General features: G+C 43.0%; 1 protein-coding gene across 2 annotated transcripts in view; it reads right to left on the reverse strand.

Annotated features, from left to right (window-relative positions):
- Nucleotides 1-3231: 3231 nt before the first annotated feature.
- The window catches only part of CERS3 (ceramide synthase 3), a 49433-nt gene continuing 31100 nt past the window's right edge, over nt 3232-21564 (reverse strand). For both annotated transcript variants that reach the window (XM_075431725.1, XM_009945439.2), the window contains one exon: nt 3232-7832. In XM_075431725.1, coding sequence (XP_075287840.1) covers nt 7701-7832 — 132 coding nt within the window. In that variant the 3' untranslated portion in view covers nt 3232-7700. The remainder of the gene's footprint in view (nt 7833-21564) is intronic.

Genomic DNA, 21564 nt, shown 5'->3' on the forward strand with positions numbered 1-21564 from the left:
GGGGCCATTGCTCCAGAGTCCTGGTCTCGGCTCAAGTGTCATCCTTGCAGGATCCAAAGGATTCAAAGTGGGAAAAATGCACCAAACATACAACTGCTGTCTGACCTCGCTGCTCCTTACAATAGGGAAATGTATGAAACATTCTTTGGTTGTTGAATAATTCCTTCTTTAAAATAGTAAAGGAACTAGGTAGGCTATGCATAGCCTGATAAGCTTTAGCCCAACCTGATATGAGTTAGCTGCTGCTTCCCACAGATTCTTCTCCTGAAATGCTAGGACTTCTGCATTTCATGCAGCCCATGACATAACCAAGAAACTTACCCATACGTGGCAGCACTAGAGAGGCCTTTTAGCAGCTTTCTTCTGCTCTTTGTTGTAGAAGCAAACACACAAATCTTCTAGCAGCTCTTCTAGGACTCTCGGGGAGCCCCAGTCATCCAGGAAAAGCACAAAACCAACGCTGAGATTCAAGGGGGAGTACGGCTTGCCCAGCAACCGGAGGTGAACTGTGGGGTCATTGCCACAGCTGCAGGTCTGCTGGCCTCCACTTGTGGCTACTCTGGCCCAACCCCAGCTGAGTCCCTCCCTGTCCCCTCACTCCCGTACTGGGAACTCCCTCACGGAGTGTTTCCCAGATCCTGCTGCCTTTGCTCCTGCCTTGGGAACTCCTGGGCTGGGCTCCACCTGAAACTGCTGGTGCTCAGGGAAAAGGGGTTGTCCTGGCTACAGAGATCATCTCAGAGTCCAGGCAATGCTGGCTTCTCCTGCTTGGAAAGGGCTGGGCCCCGCTACTACTGAACTATTGTCTCTTTCCTCCTCCTTCTTCTCTCGGGGCTTTTTTTCTTCCTAGCCTTGTTACTGCTTTGCTGTGTGATTCTTGGTGATGTCAGGTCTTTATTTAAACTGTTGCTGTCTTTCTCCAGCCATTTTGCTCCAGTTTCTCTCTGGTCCCTTTTCTCCTGCAGCTCAGCAGCCCTCTCATGAACTCTAAGCTGGTTGTGATAACCACAGCTCATCATTTGCCTCCTCCTGGTACATTTGGTCTTGGATGTCAGTCTCTGGCATCAGCAATGCAGTCTTTGCTGAGATTTTGTACAGCACAGAAGGCAAGGAGGCAGACCGCTTGCTGAAAGTGAAGTTTCTGGCGTGAAAGGGGAGGGACTGCTTTCGCAGGGGTGTCTTTCAAGAGCTACATGTCCAGTTTGGGCAGAGACAAAGGCAGGGCTGTGTTCAGGTACGCATCCCGCAGACAGAAGATCTCGTTTTCCGGGGAGGATTTTGCCCTGTGCTGTAGGAGGAGGAAACACTGAGGCTGCGCCCTGCTCCTGATGGCTGGAGAATGCAGTGCCATACTGCTCTTATCATTTTATCTGCTCGCTTGAGGTCTGGATCCAGTTCTCATCAGCATCATGGGAAAAGCTCCTGTGAATTTCAGTGGGAATTTAATAATATCTATTTCACTGCTCAACTCTAACTTTTTTTTAGACCAGCTCCTTTTGTGGTAGGAAAAATACGGACTTTTCACCATCTGAAACAACTGCCTGGGAGTTTCTTTCTGCCCTGGCTCAAAGCAGAGTAATATTCTATGGCTACAAGAACATGCTTCTTGCACTTCAAAGTCACTGTGGATAGGGTTTATACTTGTTATTCCGCTTAATTTTTCTGACTTTGAAATGATTATGGGGTCTCCTCTGAATGCTTTATGGGGTAACAAAACCCCAGATGAACAGGGCTTTCCAGCTGAGTAAATAGAAGATATTTTCATAAATCTTCAGACTATTGGAACATCAACAATGTTATCCTACATGGGTTGTTATGACTTTGTATTTGCAGAGTCGTATGTTGAAGCTTAGACCTGTGCTTTCAACCTTGTCTTCCATTAAGCTAGAAACTTCAAGTAATCCCACAGAGGGTACTTCAGTTAAATAAACTCTCAGAGCCCTACTCGAAGGTCTCTGTAGCCAGCTAAGGTGAAGATTACGCTGCTTTGGTCACCTCCATTTCCTCAACTGGGAATCCCATGCTTTGACAAGGGATTAATGTCAGGGCTTTACCTCCCCTCTGCTGCTTAAGATCTTAACACACGTGGATGACAGGACAGAAAGTGAAACCATCTTTTTTCCTGCAGGAGTCCTAGTTTTCTGGCCAATGCTTTCCCTTCTCCCCCATCACATCACAGTACTTTGTGAAGTTTCCCCTCCCGTGTGTGATATACCAAATACACTTCACTAGGCAAGTGTGTTGCCTTAGCGGTACATGCAAACAATGCTGCTACTACAGGCTGGAGCAGAGACGGGGCAAGGAGAAATCTCTGCTGATGAGGTGACCAAAAACCTGAGTGGCAGGGTGGCAAGCACAAGCTGGGCCATGGGAATTCAAAGAAACAATATAAGGTTGAACTAAGTTCCCCACTCAAGGTGTGCCCAATGCCTGCAGCACAGAGCAGCTAGTTGTTGTACACGAGTGGCAAGAAGACCATCAAGAGCTGCAGCTGTTCATGGTGTCCAAGCCCTCTGCTGACTCTTCTGCTTATTCACAGAGCTCTGCTCAGGAAAGGTCAGCTCCCTCTCTATGATGCTGGTCACTCACAGTGCTGCCTTGCTGTCTGATACGCACTGGTTGCTCTCTGTCTCTAAAGCATGGGCATCGGGTGGATTTCATAGATTTTGTAAGCAGAAATCAGAGTCTCAGTGGGAATACAGATGTCCTGTGTGACCTTCAAAAAGTCAGAGGTGTTTGTCCTCCTCAAGGTCCACACCTTGGGCAGCCAAAGCTCAAATCCTACAGGCAAGGAGGAAAGCCCTGGCTCCACATGGCACAGGCAGAGCAGGAGGAAGCCCACAGAATGGACCAGGAAATGGGAACAGGCATTTTCAGTGATTTTGGAGATGACCAGTGACATCAGCTCAGAGGCACATTCTTGGCTCATCTGCTGCTCCATACAGAAAGGCTCCCCTGCTCTTGGGCAGCCAACAGCCATCAACCAGCTCCCTTCGGCTTTTTCACAACTGGGCTGTGTTCTTATTCTCAGCATGGACTTTCATTTCTGCCTGCTGGTTGTCTGTTGTTCTTCAGACCCACAGCTGGGGGAAGTGCCTGTGGAGATGGTGTTTTTCTTTCTAAATCAGCAAGATTTTTTTTTTTAATTCTTCACAGTTCGCAAGTTGTTTGTAGCCAAAACTCACATATCCCCGTTCGATTTGTTTTCCATCTACTTTATTCTTACTCACAAGCTTAAAAAAATGAATTCAGATAATAAAACCAAACTATTCTGCTACAGTTCATTATCCGGGTTGAAACACCTTCCCTTATGTTTGTTTGCCCATGGGAAGAGATGGTAAGTCAGAACCTCTGTGATCTTCCCAACTAGGGAGGCAGAAACAGAAAGAATATGGAACAGCTTTTCAGCTGATACAAATCAGCACAGCTCCCTTGTTTTCAGTAGAGCTTTCCTGCATTTGCCAGCTTAAGATCCATGTCTGAGTTGTCTGAAGTGTGCTTACGATAGTAGTAATTCCACGGCAATCCAACCGGGCAATAGCACCTCAGTCCATGTATAAACATAAGCACTCCTGGGGAAAAAATAATTATCTCTGTATTTGCATATTATTCTAACATTCCTTAAATACACATAACTTCATAAGCAGCCCTAATACGCACAACAAAAAACAACTGAGTAAAGATACAAAAATGTGTTGGCATTCTTGAGTGAGTAGTTACTAGTGTACATAGGACCGCTGTCAAGTACAAATTTAGTCAAAGCATAAATCTTCAGTAACACAAATGATGGATGATGCACCCATTAACTTTGCTTCCTCTCCATTCATGAACTGTCCGGGAAAAAAAAAGTTCATTTACGCAATTGCTGTTACCTCTTAAGCACAGGGTGGGTCATCCAGCCTTTTCCAGGCAAGGGAAAACTTGGAAGAGCAAGGAATTAGTTCCTGAACAGGTCCTCACTGGAAAGCTGGGAGGGAATGGAAAGCAGAGAGGAGGACACTGCAAGGCGGGGAAAGCAAGGAAATCCTTACACAGACACCTACGTTCAAAAAATAGCTATTTATAGTGCGTAGCATAACTGACCGGACAAATTCAGTGGCATTAAGAACAAAAAAAGATAATTCTACTGAATGATACAAATTGACAAAATGAGTTCTGCGGAGTAAAGGAGATCTGTAAAACAAATCCAGAGTAGACTGGTAAATCTACGTAGTAAACAAGTACAGAGGCAGCACAGCATACACAGACAGGAGGACCTGAACAAAATTCAGAGGATTTAAATGGAACAGAAGAATTCTGCTGAGTCTAATGGACTAAGATTTAATTTTCATTCTGTAATTCTATCGTAACTATTTTGGCATAGTCAAAGCGACATAACGAAACCAGATGCACAGTGTCCAAGCATTAATCCAGGACCCATTTTGTGAAATGGTCAAAAAATAATGCATTACAGTCTGTCACCTGTGCTCATATACGTTACCTACAATTGTTCTGCACTTGCATTTTGAGACTCTTTTCACAATAACATGTGAAATGTTAAGGGCATTGAATAGACTGGAAGTCTTGAAGCACCATGACATTAATTTGTTTCACATGAATTGTGTTCCCCATGACCTCAGCTTCTTGTTTCTGAGTTTCTATCCATAAAAAGTGGAAAATCAAACACATGGAACTTCAGGAATAGCAAGTCTGATGTTAACACAGGACAACACTGTGACAATCTGTTCCCACTTCTTTCTGTGCCATGGGTATTTATCCCCAGTACCTCGTGGTTTACATTCAGAATTTTAGGTCTCATCACTGTGGCTGGCCATGAGAGTAACCCCCTGGAAGGGCCGTCCATGGCCTGCCTGCCTTCCATACCCCTCACTGCAACGTGATGTAGTTCTTTCGTTGTTCATTGTGCTTAGACTTAGTCTTCACCTTCAGGATGTTATTTTCTTCCATATTCTTCTCTACTCACCCAAAATTTGCCTCAACATTTTAGGTTTAAATATATTTATCTGCCTTGTACTCCTCCTTTAAGACCCCAGTTTCACACAGATTTAAAACAACAGGTCTTGTAATTAGGTTGGATAACTGCAATCCAAGATTTTTCCTAGGCAAAACTCCAGTAGAGTTAATTGGCTTCAGTGGGAGACTTGTCCGAGTAGTAAGGGCAAGACTTGGCCTCAACGAGACTATAAATTCCAGTTTAAAACTCAGTAGTTGTTCAGACACTCGCTCCCGTGACAACATCATTCTTCGTGTTTCCTTTCCTGAATTCCTCTCCTAGTCATAGCAGGAAAGCTTTCTGGCACCAAAATCAAATGATAATACCCTGGCCCCCCCCTAACCCCCATTATGTCTTGTGGAAAGCATCGTTGTCTCTGCTGCTCTCAAAGGTAGTGTAAAGCCTCCAAGACGCCGGGTTTCTACATTTTGTTGAATTTTGGAAAGGCCAGTTCCTCTCATGTAGGCAATAAACAGGCCCCAGTAAGCAACTGTGACCCTGCCAAACTCACCAGTTGCTTTAGATGATGTAATAAGTACTTACATTTCCAATAAACCCACACTGCCTTATTTAAGGTATTCTCCATAGCTATGTAAGGGAGCACACTGCTGTACAACAACTACTGAGGGAATTCTGCCCGCGCAGCCCTAGCAGCACTACTTAACTACAAGCACGGGTTCAGGAGTCCCGTCCCGCCACTGTACGTTTCCGTGCCTCCTCAGAAGCTGTAGGCCACACTCCTTTCTCAGTGTAATTCTCTTTGTGGTGAAACACAGAATCACAGAATAGTAGGGGTTGGAAGGGACCTCTGTGGGTCATCTAGTCCAACCACCCTGCCGAAGCAGGGCCACCTACAGCAGGCTACACAGGACCTTGTTCAGGTGGGTCTGTCTGGGATATTACATGGTCCAAAATATAAGTAAAAATTAAACGCAGCCTAGTTCAACAGACCATATAAGATATTTTCACACGACCAGCCTTATAACAAAGTACTCTGACAGTTTCTTGTAACTGCGCAGAAAACACTTCATTCTTCATATCTGAGATCCCAAACATTTCCCGTTCTTTCAAATGCTTCTGTCACTGAATTGTATTTCCCTTTGCCAAGGAAATTGTAAGAAAACAAGTCAGTCCGATAGTGCTTCCCGTAGGTCACCAAGTTCCTGCCTGAGCAGCCTTCAGGGGAAAAGAGCCTTTCCGAACCTAAAGCTCTGCACTAAGGCTGTTCTAGCAGTGGTCCCCCTGGTCTCTATCAGGCTACTGGATTTAGTTCACCAGATGATCTCAGCTACTGTGGAACCACATGGAGAGCCTCTCACCTCTGAAACTTGTGACACAGATCATTTACGACCTTGTGAGCTCATGCATCCGGAAATGAGACTGGTACCACCCTGTTTAAAAGGCCCAGGCTCTGCTTGGCAAGCCCTGGGACTAAAAACACCGCCGCACTCTGCACTAGCGTTAGAACAAAAGTGCAAACTTAGGATAGAGGCACTTTTGGTAAGCGGAGCTGGTAAAACATCCACTGTTCCTCCACTTCCAGCACAAACAATGGTATGTGGCCTAGGTCACCTACTCACATCCAAGTTTGGCTCTAGCCGATGTGATTCCTGATTTTCAAAAAGAGCAGAGATGGAAGTACAGATCCTGATATGGAATGAACAGACAGCACCGACGATGTGACACTCCTTGCAACCCCTACGCTCCCTCAACGCCCAGATACATGCAGTGAACACACAGGAACCACAGAACAGAATTTAGAAGAACAGTCATCCAATGCTGCTGTGTGAGACAAGCTCACAAGAAGCTAATGGACGAGATTTATTTTTAATCTTCTGGACTATGGGTGTGTCGGGAGCAGGGAGTGTTCAGCAGTTCTGAAGACAAATCAAAAGTGCAAAAGAACTTGTGAGAAGATGCAATTTTCATTCACTGTCTTCCCTCTCCACTGCACCTTCTGTTCTAACACTGGGCCAAAATGACTGAGATGTGACATTTGTGAAACCTGGAGCTCAATGGAGAATTGGGGCTGAGTTGTGCCATTTTAGCAGTGACTTTCTTGCCAGGTAAATCTTAGAACACAGTATTTGACCTATCTGTCATACAGCATATTTTGGAGAAAGACTGTATTTCTGTTGTGAATTCAGCTCTTCACAAGCAAATAATCTTAGTTCCTTCCACTGGCCTCCGGAAAATTAAATCTAACTCACAAAAAATAGCCATTTTGATGAGCGTTTAAACTGACAAGTAAAAAGCAAAATGCTAGTCACTCCACACCATTGTCGAATTTTTCTCACATTGAGTAATTTTGGTTCCCAATGGAGTTCACACTACCTACCTATCACAAAACATCTGTGAATGAAACTGCTTGGTGAAATATACCTTGTATCAGATTGAAAAACAACATTAGAATCAATGGGATGCTAAATGATCTGAGGCTCTTGAGCTTTGACCTTGTCGAGCACTGCCAGCCCTCGTGTCCAAATGCCTTTCCAAACACTTAGCAACGAGTCAGAACGTGGGTCGTTAACACATTTTGTCATGTTATGCAACTTTTCCCTCCCCTCTAAACTGGGCTTTTTTCCAGGTCCAGTAGCCAACAATAAATCAATCACAGTCTCTCACAAGCCTTTTGACTTAAATTCTCTCCTGTAGGTTGGGTTAAGACCACAGCAGAAATCACTGCAGGAGGTGAGGCAGGAAGGGACTAGTGGTGACTGCTGTTTAGGAGATGTTTGCTTGATTCACAGCCGTTCTTGTTGCCATTCTTTGTGGACTCCTCTTCATTATCTGTTAAAGAATCTTCCTCCTCTTCATCGCTCCGGTCATCTTTCAAGTCCTAGGAAGAAGAAAGCACTGTGACCATATCCTATACTTGCAGTATTTACTGTCAGATAAGTTACCGGAGTGCTATTACCAGTGCAGGCCTTTCAAAAAGGCCTACAGGTGCCAGATAGGCAAGTCTCTTATTTTTAAAGTAAACCGGGTATCTGGATCTTTGCAACGACTGAAAAAATAATTGATTAATTCTATTAGTCAGATGCGCCCATTGCAAAATGAAAAGATGGTGCATAAAAGTTCCAGAACACAAGACGTTCTCCCTTCTTGGAAATTCCTCATCATCCTCTGAAGACAATACTCCTCTGTCCTCCATTTGCCTCAGCAAAAAACAATGTGCTAAAGGGAACAAATGACAGGGGAGCACTAAATACACTAGACATTGTTACAACTGCTCCCCAGAAACACCCCCTCCCCCCAAAATGGAGGCTGACATCCAAGGACAGACCAGCTAACAATGGTTTAATCTTTCAGAACCTAATGTTCTTTAGACAGAATTTCTTCCATGACCTTGGCCCAGTCATTTGACCTCTTCTTAGTTGTTGCTGTTTTCCCTTGTAAAGCATTACTGGTAATCCCTGGGTGCTGTGGGATTAATTAACAATTGTGAAGTGCAGGGAAGATGAAAGGGACATTGTATAAGAGCTACATATGATGAATACACTCGCCCAAACATAAGAGTTGAGAGGCTGCCTGCTTCTGACAGGTGTAAACTAAACAGTGACTGGTTGTGCCAGCATCTCCTGGTATGTACTTTGCTTAAAGAGATAAGCAAATATATCCTGCTAAGGGAATTGCTAGGGAGGCAGGGATAGCTGCTCCATTAGCAGGGATGAAAGGGGGTCAGCGAGAGAGTCTGCCCTTGGGAAAATCCCTTCCAAGCTCTATAGGAACAGCCTCCCACCTCTGGCAACCATAATTCATCCCCAGACAACCAAACATGGTACTTGCTAATGAATGTTTCCACCACACGGAGAAAAGACCTTGTGTCTACCCAGTATTTCACAGCAAAGGTTAAGGAAAGGTAAGACAATTCTGTGCTTTTTGGCACGATACATAAAATATACCACCACTCTCTTATTTCTCAACTCCTACCATAACCCAAGACCCTACAATGTCTTCAGAAGTTTGGTTTAAACAATTGAGGCTTTGGCGTTAAAACCAAGCACATCTATTTCCCTTTTAGTGCAACAAGCTTACAAGAGCAGTACCTGCCTCCCTGGAAGGACTTTCCATCCCAACCAATGACCTGCTCTGCAGACTCAGGGTAGGATGCCCTAGTTAAAGATGCTGTATATCAAGTAAACACGTCCTCCTACCTAAGGAGTGACTAAAAATGGAAGTGATATCAAAGCAGGCACCTAAGAAACCTTCCCCGCCTCCAGCAGTTTCCGGTGTGATGAGCTGCCACCACTGCTCCTCTCTTCCAGTTGCTTGAAGGTGCCTGGTAGACCTGATACTACCTGATAGACTCCCCTGATAGCCTCTAGTTCTCATGTTGGAAGAGATGGGCAATAGTCATTCCCCCTCCAGCACCTCATGATTTAATAGACCACCTCTCACTTAAAACCAGGAGTTTCCCTGTAGCTGAGGATCAAAAGCTGGGCCCTTGTGCCATGGCTGACAATTTACCCATTAGCACCAAGGTACCCAGTTTGTGAATAGGAACTCCCAGAATTTAACAGCCAGGTATTCGGTGGTGTCAATGTTCAAGGATTGGGGACTGCCGCAAGCGTCGTGGTGTCTTTTTGTAACGCAGGGTGTTTGGCCTGCAGGACTGTCTGCTTCTCTCCATAGAAGAGCACGTCTCCTCCAGAGCTGCGTGCTGGAGCTGGCAGGCATGTTAGCCCTTGCGCAGACCATCTGCTTCCTGCACAGCCCCAGCGAGGACCGCTCCATCGTGGGTAAATTTGTTCTCCTTGTCCTCTCTCTGGACCTCAACTAAACAGGCATAGACTGCACGCTCTTCCTGCTCCTGCAGTGATGTGCCAAGGTCAGAGACGAGGCACAGGAAGGAGAAACCAGTGCTGTTCCTGCCTCTCCTCTATCTGCTCTCAGAATGAACTAACAATTTCACTTTCTTAGCCTCCTAGTCCAAGGTCTTTCTTAAGCACGAAATTCATACAGAGAAAATAAATCACTGCTCAGTAATAACTCATTCAATTGCAATCTCATATTCCTTTATATATTGCACTTCCAGTAAAATGTACAGGACTAGAAAGAAAATTGAAGCCTAAACTCTGTCTCATCACAAACTATAAACTTCCTGGAGATTTTCTTTTGCCTTTTCCCTAACAACATACAAAGGGTATCAAAACAAACAAATCTTACTGTAAATACTGTAAAATAAACTTGGCATGCCATCAGCTAGAGAAAAGACAAGACTGCCTTTCCCACACAATTTTCGAGGTTCTGCCTCTTTCAGATCACCTCTCTCGCTCCCGGTAGCTTTGCGATTCTTATTTGCAGTAAAAGACAAATATTGAGGGTGTGGGGGGGAGGCTTCTTACTTTTTGCCACCAGAAGTGTTTCAGAAAAAAAAAAGCAAACTAACCCTAAGTACAGTGTCTGATACGGAATCCGCTAGACTCACTGGAAGTACTCTCATCTTCCTGAGCCATCTCTGGCTGAGGCTGCAAGTGTGGGGAGTGACGGGGGAGGAGTGCTTTTGTGCTCACTGTGAAAAGACTTGAGTCAGTACAGTCCATGAGTGCATGTTTCATTTTGAGCACCTCAGGGTGGTCCACAGAAGCTGCTGGTACTCAAGCATAAGCTTAAGAACAGCTGGCAATCTGCTTTGCTTTGACTGATAGCTGATACGTGACACCAATTCCTGTCTCGTATAGGAATGAGCTGGCATTTCCAGCATGGAACTGGAAACTCAGATAGGATTTGCTTCCCAGTTTCAATGCTGTCAAGCTGGATGCTCTTGTTAAAGGCACTATATGCAGTAATTAAAAACCATGTAAATGTTTTTTCCAGCATGCTGGAAATCCCTGCATTTGAGATAATGTCTTACATATTTCAAAGCAGCAGGAATTGAATTTCTTTGTGGTCTGAAGGAACGATTGCAAATTTGCTTAATTCTGGGAAAGAGTACTACTCCTGGAATCTTGATAATAAGCACAAAAAAAATGCTGCTAAATCAAATCTAAATTTTTGCTGTATTTTTAATCACAAACCTGCTTCCTGACCAAGTGCCTCTACAAATTCTTGCTTCAGAAGAGTCTGCCCATTTTTGTCTACCTTACTGAAGTGACAGAACAGAACTTCAAATAGCAACAGCTTCATCTGTAACTACAAAACCAAACCTGTCTCTGTAAATTGTCTAACAGATCACTATAAATATATTAAGATATGATTTTGTGCCTCTTAACGTTGACCTTCTAAGAATAACAAAAAATGTAACATTTCTAGGATTTTCTCCGCTTTAATACCACGATGTTTTCTGACCCACTGACATCATATATTATAGCTGTTCTTTCCAAATCCGCTCCTACTGTCCCTGAGCAACAACAGATGACTGTACTATCAGAAACACAAGAGCTGGCAAACTGCACGTACCACAACTGAGGCCACCATTAATACTCCATGCTTCGGTTTAATGGCATCAACTGCATTTATTATACTTCAGATGGTTTAGGGTAACAGACAAAATGGATGTGTATATTTTATGTTCTGGATGACTAACCAATTTAATCTTTCTAAATGGATGAATGGTTTCAGGGTTTATGAGAAGCAACACTAATGCTATAAAGTCTGCAAGAGAGCCATTTGTAGTGAAGCCAAAGCCGCAAACTTTTATAATCTTTTTTCCTTTTGTTTAACCCTTCCACCTGCTGCTTAGTCTGCCTCTTTTAGTTAAATGAACCGTGTTTGTTAAGGTACTTTTGGCTTCTTGCTTTTCACTGCTGTTAGAACATGGATCATTGAAGTCGTTAGCACCACATCTTATTACAGGAACAGTAAAGGACCTTCCAAGAGACCTCACCAAGCAAGAAGACTTCTCGAAATTAAGAGATGAACAAACTTCATTGGCCATTCCCAGCCTCTTGTAAGCAGAAAAACATTGGTCAAATCTCCGTCTAAACTAACAGAGAACTTACTCCTAATTGTGCGAGTTTGTCTCTCAATAAAGCACTCTGAAATCACTTCCCTCTTGACAAGCTCTTGGCGCTGCACTCTTTCTGCTACCGCTGATGAGAGCATCGGGAGGACATGGCTGTGCAGCAAGACAGATGGAAGTGGGGGTTTCCTGTTCCTATGCACTGGAGATACCATCTGAAGCTGTGGAGACATGAGACTGGGCAGACACCACCCTTCTCTCCTGCTCCCCTTCGCTGGGCGCACAGCATCTTTGTCCATGCCCATGCTGAGGTCGCAAAGCAGCCACAGCTTCACATCTGCTACGCAGTAGTTAAAGTGGAAAGTGTAAGAGCAGAAGGAAAGACAGTGCCAAGCAGTACAAAAAAAAAAAAAATAAAAAAAGAGGCAAAAATATATGGTAGCAACACGGATTGATCCCACAAGCAGTGAGGAAGCCTTCACAACGTGCCTTCTGCTTTCTCAGAAGGGGAAGGGCACTTGCTAGCAAACGCACCATCAGGTCAATGTGGCTTGCTGCAGATTGTGAGGTGCAGGTCTCAAAATGTAAGCTGTTATTATAACGACATGCTCCAAAACAGAAATAGCCACTGAGGCAGCATGCAGAAAGAAAGTCTGGCTGAGAGATAACTGCGCACAAAATGTTTCTTCAGTGAAGCTCAGTTGCTACAACATTTTTTTTATGAATCAGCTTCCAATCTGGCTTCTCCCTGGTTCTCCTTGACAAAGGCACGTGATTTTTAAGAGGCATGCAATAACTTCAGCTGGCATTACGAAGGCAATTGTGTAGTGTCCGCTTCAAAAATCCATGGTGCGAGCTTGGGAGTGCAGGGGCGGAGGGGTAGATGTTTGTTCGTTTGCTTTTTCAGCTAACCGACTGAATGAAGGAGAGGGTGACACAGGCTTGCCGGGCCTTACTGCGGGCAAAAGCAGGCAAGCTCAGTCCGTATCATTCAGGCTCTCTCTCACTGGTGTAACTGTGCCCGTGGGGGGGTGGGAGAACTCCCAGGCCCGACTGCTCTGGTGGGATCAACGAAGACTCAAGGTTCCTCAGCAGCATAAGGAGATTTCAATTTTGCCCCTGCCTGGCCAAAACTAAAACCAATTAATCTTTTAGGTTAAGCACAATTTACATCCACACAGTTAACTGTATTTCTTCTACCAGGTACAGATATATATAAAAGCAATTCACAGCTGATTCTGGAACTCTAATCATATGTTTTCTGATTTGGTGAAATTTAGATTTTTGGATTTTCAAACATTTATTCTTATCCTTCACTTGGAATTTCCTGACTCTTAAATGTATCTTATTTTAAAATCAGAATGTTCTAAATCTTATACTTAAATTCTACCTTAAGAATATTTTCATTTAAATATCTACAAACATATTGACTAGATCTTGATTTTCCAATGTAAAGACAATAAATTCCACAGCACCTGCACATATGGAAACAGCTTGCAGTACAAAGATGAAAGCTGTTAGTCAGGTCAGCAACCACTGACTCAAATAAAAGAGATTGTAAACAAGAGAGATAATAAAAAGTCAGTCCAAATAGATAGAAGGGGGTACTTTTCTAACAAATAATACTATAAAGATGATGAATCTCTAAGTTCAACATGTTTAATTCAACTTCAATAATTCAACTCAGCTGACATATGACTTAATATGCCTTTACTTTCCTGCAGAGACTAAGCAATACACATTTGGATTCAAGCAAACTGTTCTGTATTTCCAGCCTGGAAGATTTTATTGGAAAATTTATTTCCCTTTTCATCTTGTACACACTAAGCAACATTAGTAATGTTGATCTTCCATGGAAGATGCGTTGTTGGACTCTGCTTTCTGCAGTTCTTAAATGAAGATACAGACTTTCTAGATTAATTCTATGGGACATCTTGTGGCCAAAACTCCTCTTACTTAATCCCTGTCTTCTAAGAAAGCCGTTCCCCCAGCTTTCCACTGGGAGTTTTCAGAGCGAACTCAAAGCAGATGTGTGAAAAACAAATTAAAAGAAAAGTTACACTAATTCAATGAATATTGAAAAGAATAGTCTCATGAAACTAGACGTTACTATTAGAACACATCCCTGATTTGGACTGAAGAAATAAATTTAACCTCAAAAAAATACCACTTGTGTTGTCACTCAGCATAACACACCTGTAACTGGAGCTATAATACCCTGACTGTTCAGAAGAAATAAATCATTGTTTACAGTTAATCAGGTACTCTGCGGTTTCAATAAAATCTGCTAGCTGTGTTATTGGAATCCACTAACTAAACCTTGCACTCCAGTGTATGCGGCTTTACGATAATGTCAAAAGCCCAGGAGGTACTGAGTGAGTCATAATGTCCCACTGCTTTTTGAATTATTCCAATTTTAAATCCACAGTTGGCAAAGAAACAAAGAACAACATAATAGGCATTTGATGCTGTTCTCTACAGTGAACTTTTTTTTACCCTAGGACAGAACTCGCAAGTAAGTCAAGGAGTTCAGTGGTATGAACTTTTATCAGAACATGCACTTTTATTCCTTATAAATGCTTTTTTGGCTACGAAACAGCTGATTGGACATTTGCACTTTTCTCAGTGAGGTATGATACTGCACTTAGGATGAATGTTTTGAAACAACACAGCTGCTAAAGAATATTCCTACAGAAGCCTTATGGCACTGCTAAACTAACCTGAAAGCACGAAGTATACAACCGTGTAAATGATCGGCACTTCTGTCTAAGGTGTCCATCAGGGCACTCATTTCTCTGTTATCATCGGTAGGAAGCATTCCATTCCTTGTGTGAAGGATCTAAAGGTTATCTCTGTACTTAAACATACAGTATTTCTAAACACCCTGATATCGAGGCTGTATATAGAATACTTTAACTAGTACCTAACGAAGAAAGTTTCTTAAATAGCATTAGAAGTCCCTGATACTTGTGTGCTTAAGTCACTTGATGAGGGATTTACTTCACTAAGTTCAGCATTCTGAAGGTCGGGGATCTACCCAGAGACTGTTATCTAGGGCTGCACTATAACCAAGAGAAAGAGAAACGGCAGAGGGTGCCCTGCCCCGCCACAGCTGGGCTGACCACGCTGGACACAGTGAATTGCTCCCTGGAGACCCCACTCTTCCCCCACTGATTACAGAGGGACCCTTGAGCTTGAGCTAAGAACAGCTTCAGTTACGTGTGACAAATCCTAGCCTCGCACGCTTCACACCCGTCACTGCCTGGTTAAACCCATCGACTGATCACTTGGTTTGGTTGCTTTCTGAGGATGTGAACTCTGCAGTGTGCTGTGCCTGGTCAAAAGTTATTAGAATTATTTATGGAGGAGAGACTGCTCCTTTTAAGATTTCTTCCTTTCTTTGCATGCAGTAAGGATTATGGAGCACTCCCAGGTCCTCCTAGAGAAATGTATTTTCTTTAAATACAAGACAGGGCAATTTCCTTTTTCAATTGATATTAATCTATCATTAAGCTATCATAGCTTTATTTCAAGCTTTTTTTTTAATTGATTAAGCAGATTGCAGTACTGTGAACCCCTCTGAAAATATGAGAATTACCTCACAGAAAGTCACAATTCAAACCTCCGTAGCATATATTAAAAATAGTAAATGAAGGCATCAAAAGTTCTGTAGAAGGCCTAGGGTTTGCTCTGTGAATTGATCTTTGGCAATTGAAAAAATAAACACATATGCACACTATTATATATATATAGTTTTTATGTAAGTGCATATATATAAAACTAGCAACAAATGGAACGTTTCATAAATATCCTGCTAGAAAATTAGAAGATACGAGCAGTTAACAAGTCAGAAAAACTGTCAGCAAATGCCCTTCTGTGAACAGCAAGGTAAATCAATTAATTTCTAAGTAAAAACTTTACTAACATTTGTCTTTTATCTGAATTAGGAACTTCCACATAAAGAGAGTCATTTAGCTCAGGGATTTACTAACAGCAGAGTTGCCCAGTGCCAGACATACACGCAGAGAGAGGGGCGGGGGGTGCTTGTTTGGCCAGATCCATTGCTGGTGAAAACTAACACAGTCCCATTGACTTCAAGCCGAGCCGTGCTCATTTATACCAGCTGAGAACCTGGCCCCGTACCAACCCCACAGGCTTCGGCTGAAATGGCCAGGGCAGGAAGCCTTGCTTTCAGAATTACGTATCGTTTTGGTTTTCTGTTCTTACAGGCAGCGGTCATCTGCAGCTCCTACTGCGGTCAAACTCAGCAGCTTTGGAAGTGGTAGACTTTTACTGCAGCATGTGAGAGACCTGCACAGCCCCATTTATGGCACAGCTAATGTAAGAGGGACAGAGGGAGCACCCACACGCCCAATTTGTTGGACTACGGCCAGAGAACTGAGTCTGCTCTTGCATAGTCTTGTGTGTGCATAACAGGGCTGTGGAAGGGTACTTTGTCCTAATGCTCCCACCCCAGCATACCTCCAGAAACCCATGTATTCCAATCAAATGGTCATAAATTATTTGCTTCTGTTTCTCATTAGTTCATTCCTCCATAATGATCATGACAGTCCCGAACTTAAATTTTCTAAGGTTTACCTGATTTTTATATAACATTCAAGTGAAAGGCATTATGGAGTTATGTGCATTCTAAACAGAGTTTATTTATTTAAAAAAAAAAAAAAATCCAGCAAAGAACATTGTTTTGAAATCCGAGAGGTATATTTTAGCCTACAGTATAACATGACTCCCTGGCAGTCACTGCTCAGCTGCTGACCACTTTCATAATCCGCAGTAAAAGGTAAAGATTTAAATAGCAATGTGCCTTTTAACTCACAGTGCCAGGAGATAGCTGGTGGAAGCAACGGAGACCAGACAGTGCTCTTGGATAGGCACGTAACATTGGTGTGCTAGAGAAGAACCGGTGGCTTTTCCTCTGTCACAGACCCTGCGGGGCTACACACTTCGACAACGGAGGTCAGCTTTGACTTCAGCTCCCCGGTAAGGATAGGACTCCAGAGCTCCCCAGGGTGCGCGCAGCAGCTTTTCTCCTTTTGGCCTATCATTGTATATACCAGCCAGAAAACCTCTTACTCTTTTATGTTTTCTTCTGCCTGCCTGTCACCCCTCCTCCCTCAGATGAATTTGGCAGCATGAATTGAGACATGTAGCCAGGCTTTGGGCTTAACTAGATCGCTGTAGCAGAATGGGAAATACGCAGATGAAAGAAAGTCATAACAGGAAGTAATTTCCCTTTACTAGGGCACGAGCCTTCACGCTGCTGACCTGGCTGGCTAGCTCCCCTCTCCAGGCTATTAAACAGCTCACATCCCAAAGGCAATCATTTGAATCAACTGGGAAGGTTCCCAGATAGACTGGTTTTCATCTCTAAGAGGGAAAACTTTCATTTCTCCTATTTTGTACCCTTAATAAGCTATGCTCAGGAGAAAATCTGCTATAAATATTTATCTGTTGAGAACCAACAAATTCAGATTCTCCATAACCTATTTTCCTTTAAAAACTGGAAAAGGCATCCCCTACTCATCTAGTTCAATCTGTTTCTGCTAAACCTTTACTCAGAGAGCTCAGACTCTGAAGCAGGACACCAGCGTGTACTGGCCCTTCCCAGCCTAGAAAGTAACCACAAAATCTCAAGTGAAAGCTTTTCCACGACTTCCCAGTCCCACAGAGTCATGAAACTGTAACTAAACAGATTATCATTATCCTCTAAAATACATTACTGCTTTGAAAAAGAGTACTTGGAATTAAGGCAAGCGCACTTCTTGGTCCCTTTTGTCAGCACCCTGATAGCCACTGGTGCAGTACAGGCTTAACAAAACACCTAAGTAAAAGAAAACAAAAACTTACGTGCCTCTAGTTTAGGAAACTAAACACTGTCCTCTGTTTAACATTGTGTAGAATGACATTTTTCCAGAATGAATGACTGCTCGCTGTTTTATTTCTCATTTAATTTCTTTTTCTGATAAGTGTACTGAAAATAGATTTTTTTTTTAACTGCTTCAAGAGAGAAATAAAAATATCAGCTGAAAGTTTGAGTTTTTAGGAGTCCAATAAACTGCTGCGCATGCCGAAACGGAATATACATTTCATTTCATGCTCCATTTTCACATCCCAGTAATTGCCTGGAGCAGGGAAGCGCAGCACTGTTGTGCACGATCAGGGTCACGTGATGACCCTTCACAGCTCAAGTTAAAAGTACGAGTTTATTAGCTGGGCGCAGCAAACCTGTGGGGTGTCAAAAGCACACCGAACAGCACTCAGCTCAAGCACACGAACACTGCATCCAATTCTATTTGCCACAAAAGAGATTTAAAATGTAATCTCTTTAGAGGCCATTCTACTTTCATGTTACCTAGGGCTTTTTCGCTCTCTCTCATCTTAAGATTTCTGTTTAGGATTGAATATCTCCAGATATTGCACAGTTCTTTGGGCTTACATTTGTGATACAGAAGTCTGTATTTCCATGGGGAAATGTTTGAGGACCTGCAAACCTAAAAAACCCCATTGCTTTAAACACCGTGCTGTGGGCCTGCGTTTCACAAACACGGAAATCCTCGCCCAAATTCAGCACTGAAATGCCATACTGCCAGGACCCACGTGGTTACAAAATAAATACAAGACGCAAATGAATTATTAAAAACAAAAGTTCTGTTTGATGCAAACAGATCAAGCACAAAAAAGTAAGAGGAAAAATAATAAAAGGATCACAGGGAAGGGAAGTTGTGCAGGACCCGAGGCGAGTCTAAATCGCCTCAGACGAAACGCTGCTAAAGGCATCTGTCAGGAGCAGGTCGTATGGCCTCTGGGAACTGTATAACTTAATTTTAAAACTTACACAACGGGTTATAGCAAGTCTCTAAAGGGATGAATTCACAACAAGCAAGATAGAAAGTAACATAGGCCAGCACCTCTGGAGGTGTAAAGAATCATTGTTCTTCAATGTAAGTGGTGAGGGCATGTTTTATAAGATCATATTAGGTCTGTGTTCCACAGGACTTTCAGGCCTTGCCTACACGTTAATATTAAAACATGTCAAGTATTCTAGCCCATGGGCACACTTTTAGGGACACAGCTTTAGTAGTATATCTTCTCTTGATACAGAAAAGGGAATAACTGATTTAAGGAGCTTTTATATGGCTAACCGCTTTCCACAGCAAGGACTCTACTGGCATCCCAGTAGCAATATATAAGAAAGAATGAAGGGAAGTTAACTTGAACTGGCAGAGATTTCTCAGTACAAGAGCAATCCTTAGACAGAACAAAATGCTGAAGTAGAAGAATGATTGCTGGAAACAACAGAAGTATCATAACAAGTATTTCACAGCTCTCATTTCAACCCCAAACCAGTATTTTCTTACCATTTTCAGCTATCCCTACTCTGTCATTAGTCATTCTTTGAATGCTCTCACTGTTCCCTTAGGAATCTGGACCAAATAAGGAATGAACAAACCACGGACAAGGATATGCCCAAGTAAAATCTTTAAAAAGCCTGCTTACTGATTACAAAATACCAAAGGAATATTGAAGATATGTAGATGGCACCAGCTGATTTTTTTAAAGAGTGACAAGTCCAGAAGCTGGCTCTACACCGGTGCAGGGTCTTTTCTGCTTCAGGAAGAGGAAAGAACCATGGTGAATCAAATAAAAATGCAGCCGATGACTCTTAAATGATAGTGATCATTAGCAAGAAGCTCACCACCTTACTTGAAGGTGGTCTGACAGTGACAAAAGAATTAAAAGAGAAAGAACACATATTCCTGGACACATGGACTTTGCATCAGCCCTGAAGTATCCGAGTCATGTGGACATCATGCCCATTTCCTACAACTTACACATATTTTTCAAGATTCAAAGCACTGTAGTCTCAAAACCTTAACTCAGTGTGTAATGGTTTTAACATATATTTTACATCTTAATTTGCCATAATAATGTGGCTATAAGCTGCTGTCATTCGCTCCCTTTTTTCTGACCTTGGAAATAAAATGTTTAATCTCCATGGGTTTTTCCTGGCGAGATACTTTAAATTGGTGCACATGTACATACTTCTCTATATGTTTTTTCAATTTTCCTAAAATATTCTCATATGTGCAGACATGATGACTAGACATGTTTCAATGGTGCTTGAAACTTGATACAAGTGGGTAATTTAACCATGTAATTGAACAGTATTACAGAAACACACAGAGTTTCCTAGCAACAAAAGGCCTTGGACATCAAGATGGCAGCGGGCAGCTAGCATTGCAGTTGCCTGACCCAACTTGAAAAGAAATTACACTGAAGAATGTCCTTCTTCCTCTCGCAGCAGAGCTGATCTAAGATACACTGCTACAGGTCTGACCTCGAAGGGCTTTTCTTACAAGCGTGTCTTGCTTATATACAGGATTACAAAACGTCATATGAGAAAGGACACTTGGGTTCCTTTTTTAGTATTTTTATATTTTCCAGAAGTAAGAACAATCTTTGATTTGAAAAATGTAGTACTCCTGTCCCCTCAAGTTTACCCCCTTGGAAAATGAAAAGCTTCCTAATGCAAAGTAGCCGAGTAAAGCTTAGCTTGTTGATGCAGACTTCCCCCTGGTTAAGGCATTTCTAGAGGACTGGGCCAGGGGAAAAGTGGCAGATGTCCCACGATCCTGGAGACCAGTGCTGCTCTGTGCTATCAGCTCTGGTGCCAGAGACTCCTATGCCTGAGAACACAGGACACACACGGACACAGCAAGATCATCTCCTCCCTTCTTCCCTTTTTCCTCATTTTTATTCATCTCTGGCTGCAGCATTCAGGAGGAGAGAAACTGCATGATTTTTAGTCCAAGTCCTTTTTTGCTGAAGCAAGTCAGTCAGCTGAGCAGTTGTCCCAGAGGGCTGAGCATAATTGTCCCCTTTATTAGTGCAGAGGGCGGGTGACATCTGAGACGAAGAGCTCCTGACCAGCCAGTCTCAGACAAAAGCCATCTCTTCCTGAGGGGGAAGAAGCTACCAACTCATGAAGCTGCAGTGCTCTATGCCATTTCTGTATTAATTCCTGCCTTTAACAAAGCTTCTCGCCGCAGTCTGGAGATAAGAGCATTGAATCTAGACCCACAGCTCGAAGCAAGCTGAGACACAGCTCTGTGTGACCCTCTGAATAACAGCAAAGGGGACTTGGTGGGTACGTGACATCCTGAACGCTTGGGCCCTCTTGTTTACATTCCCCACTGAGTCCCACCTTTCACATCTGACCCAGACAAGTCCTTTAACCTGTCCTTCAGCGAGGGAGAGCAGCACTTCCCACTAAGAATAAACACATTCGAGCTCATTAACTTTCAGCCATGGTCCAGAAGGATACAACCAGGGGAGACACGTGCCCCTGCAGGGATGCTAGGAGCTGCTAACTGCTGCACTATAGTGGTTTTCACTGATGACACCACCAACACAGGGTGGCTCAAGGCACAGAAGGCACCGAAAAAGTCCCTTACACCCTTGCTATGTTCAGAGCTTCCTGCAGTCAAACAACATCAGTCCCTATTCCCAGTTACATCATGACTTCATTTTTCCATCCGAATTAGCTAACTTGCTTTGAGATGTCAAAAATCGCCTGTTTTCTGAATGAAAACTTAAAAGCCTTGGGCAAAGAAACAAAACTCTCCTAATGTAAGGAGGATGGTTT

This window comes from Opisthocomus hoazin, chromosome 10, assembly GCF_030867145.1.
Source record: "Opisthocomus hoazin isolate bOpiHoa1 chromosome 10, bOpiHoa1.hap1, whole genome shotgun sequence".
NCBI classification, from domain to species: Eukaryota; Metazoa; Chordata; class Aves; order Opisthocomiformes; family Opisthocomidae; genus Opisthocomus; species Opisthocomus hoazin.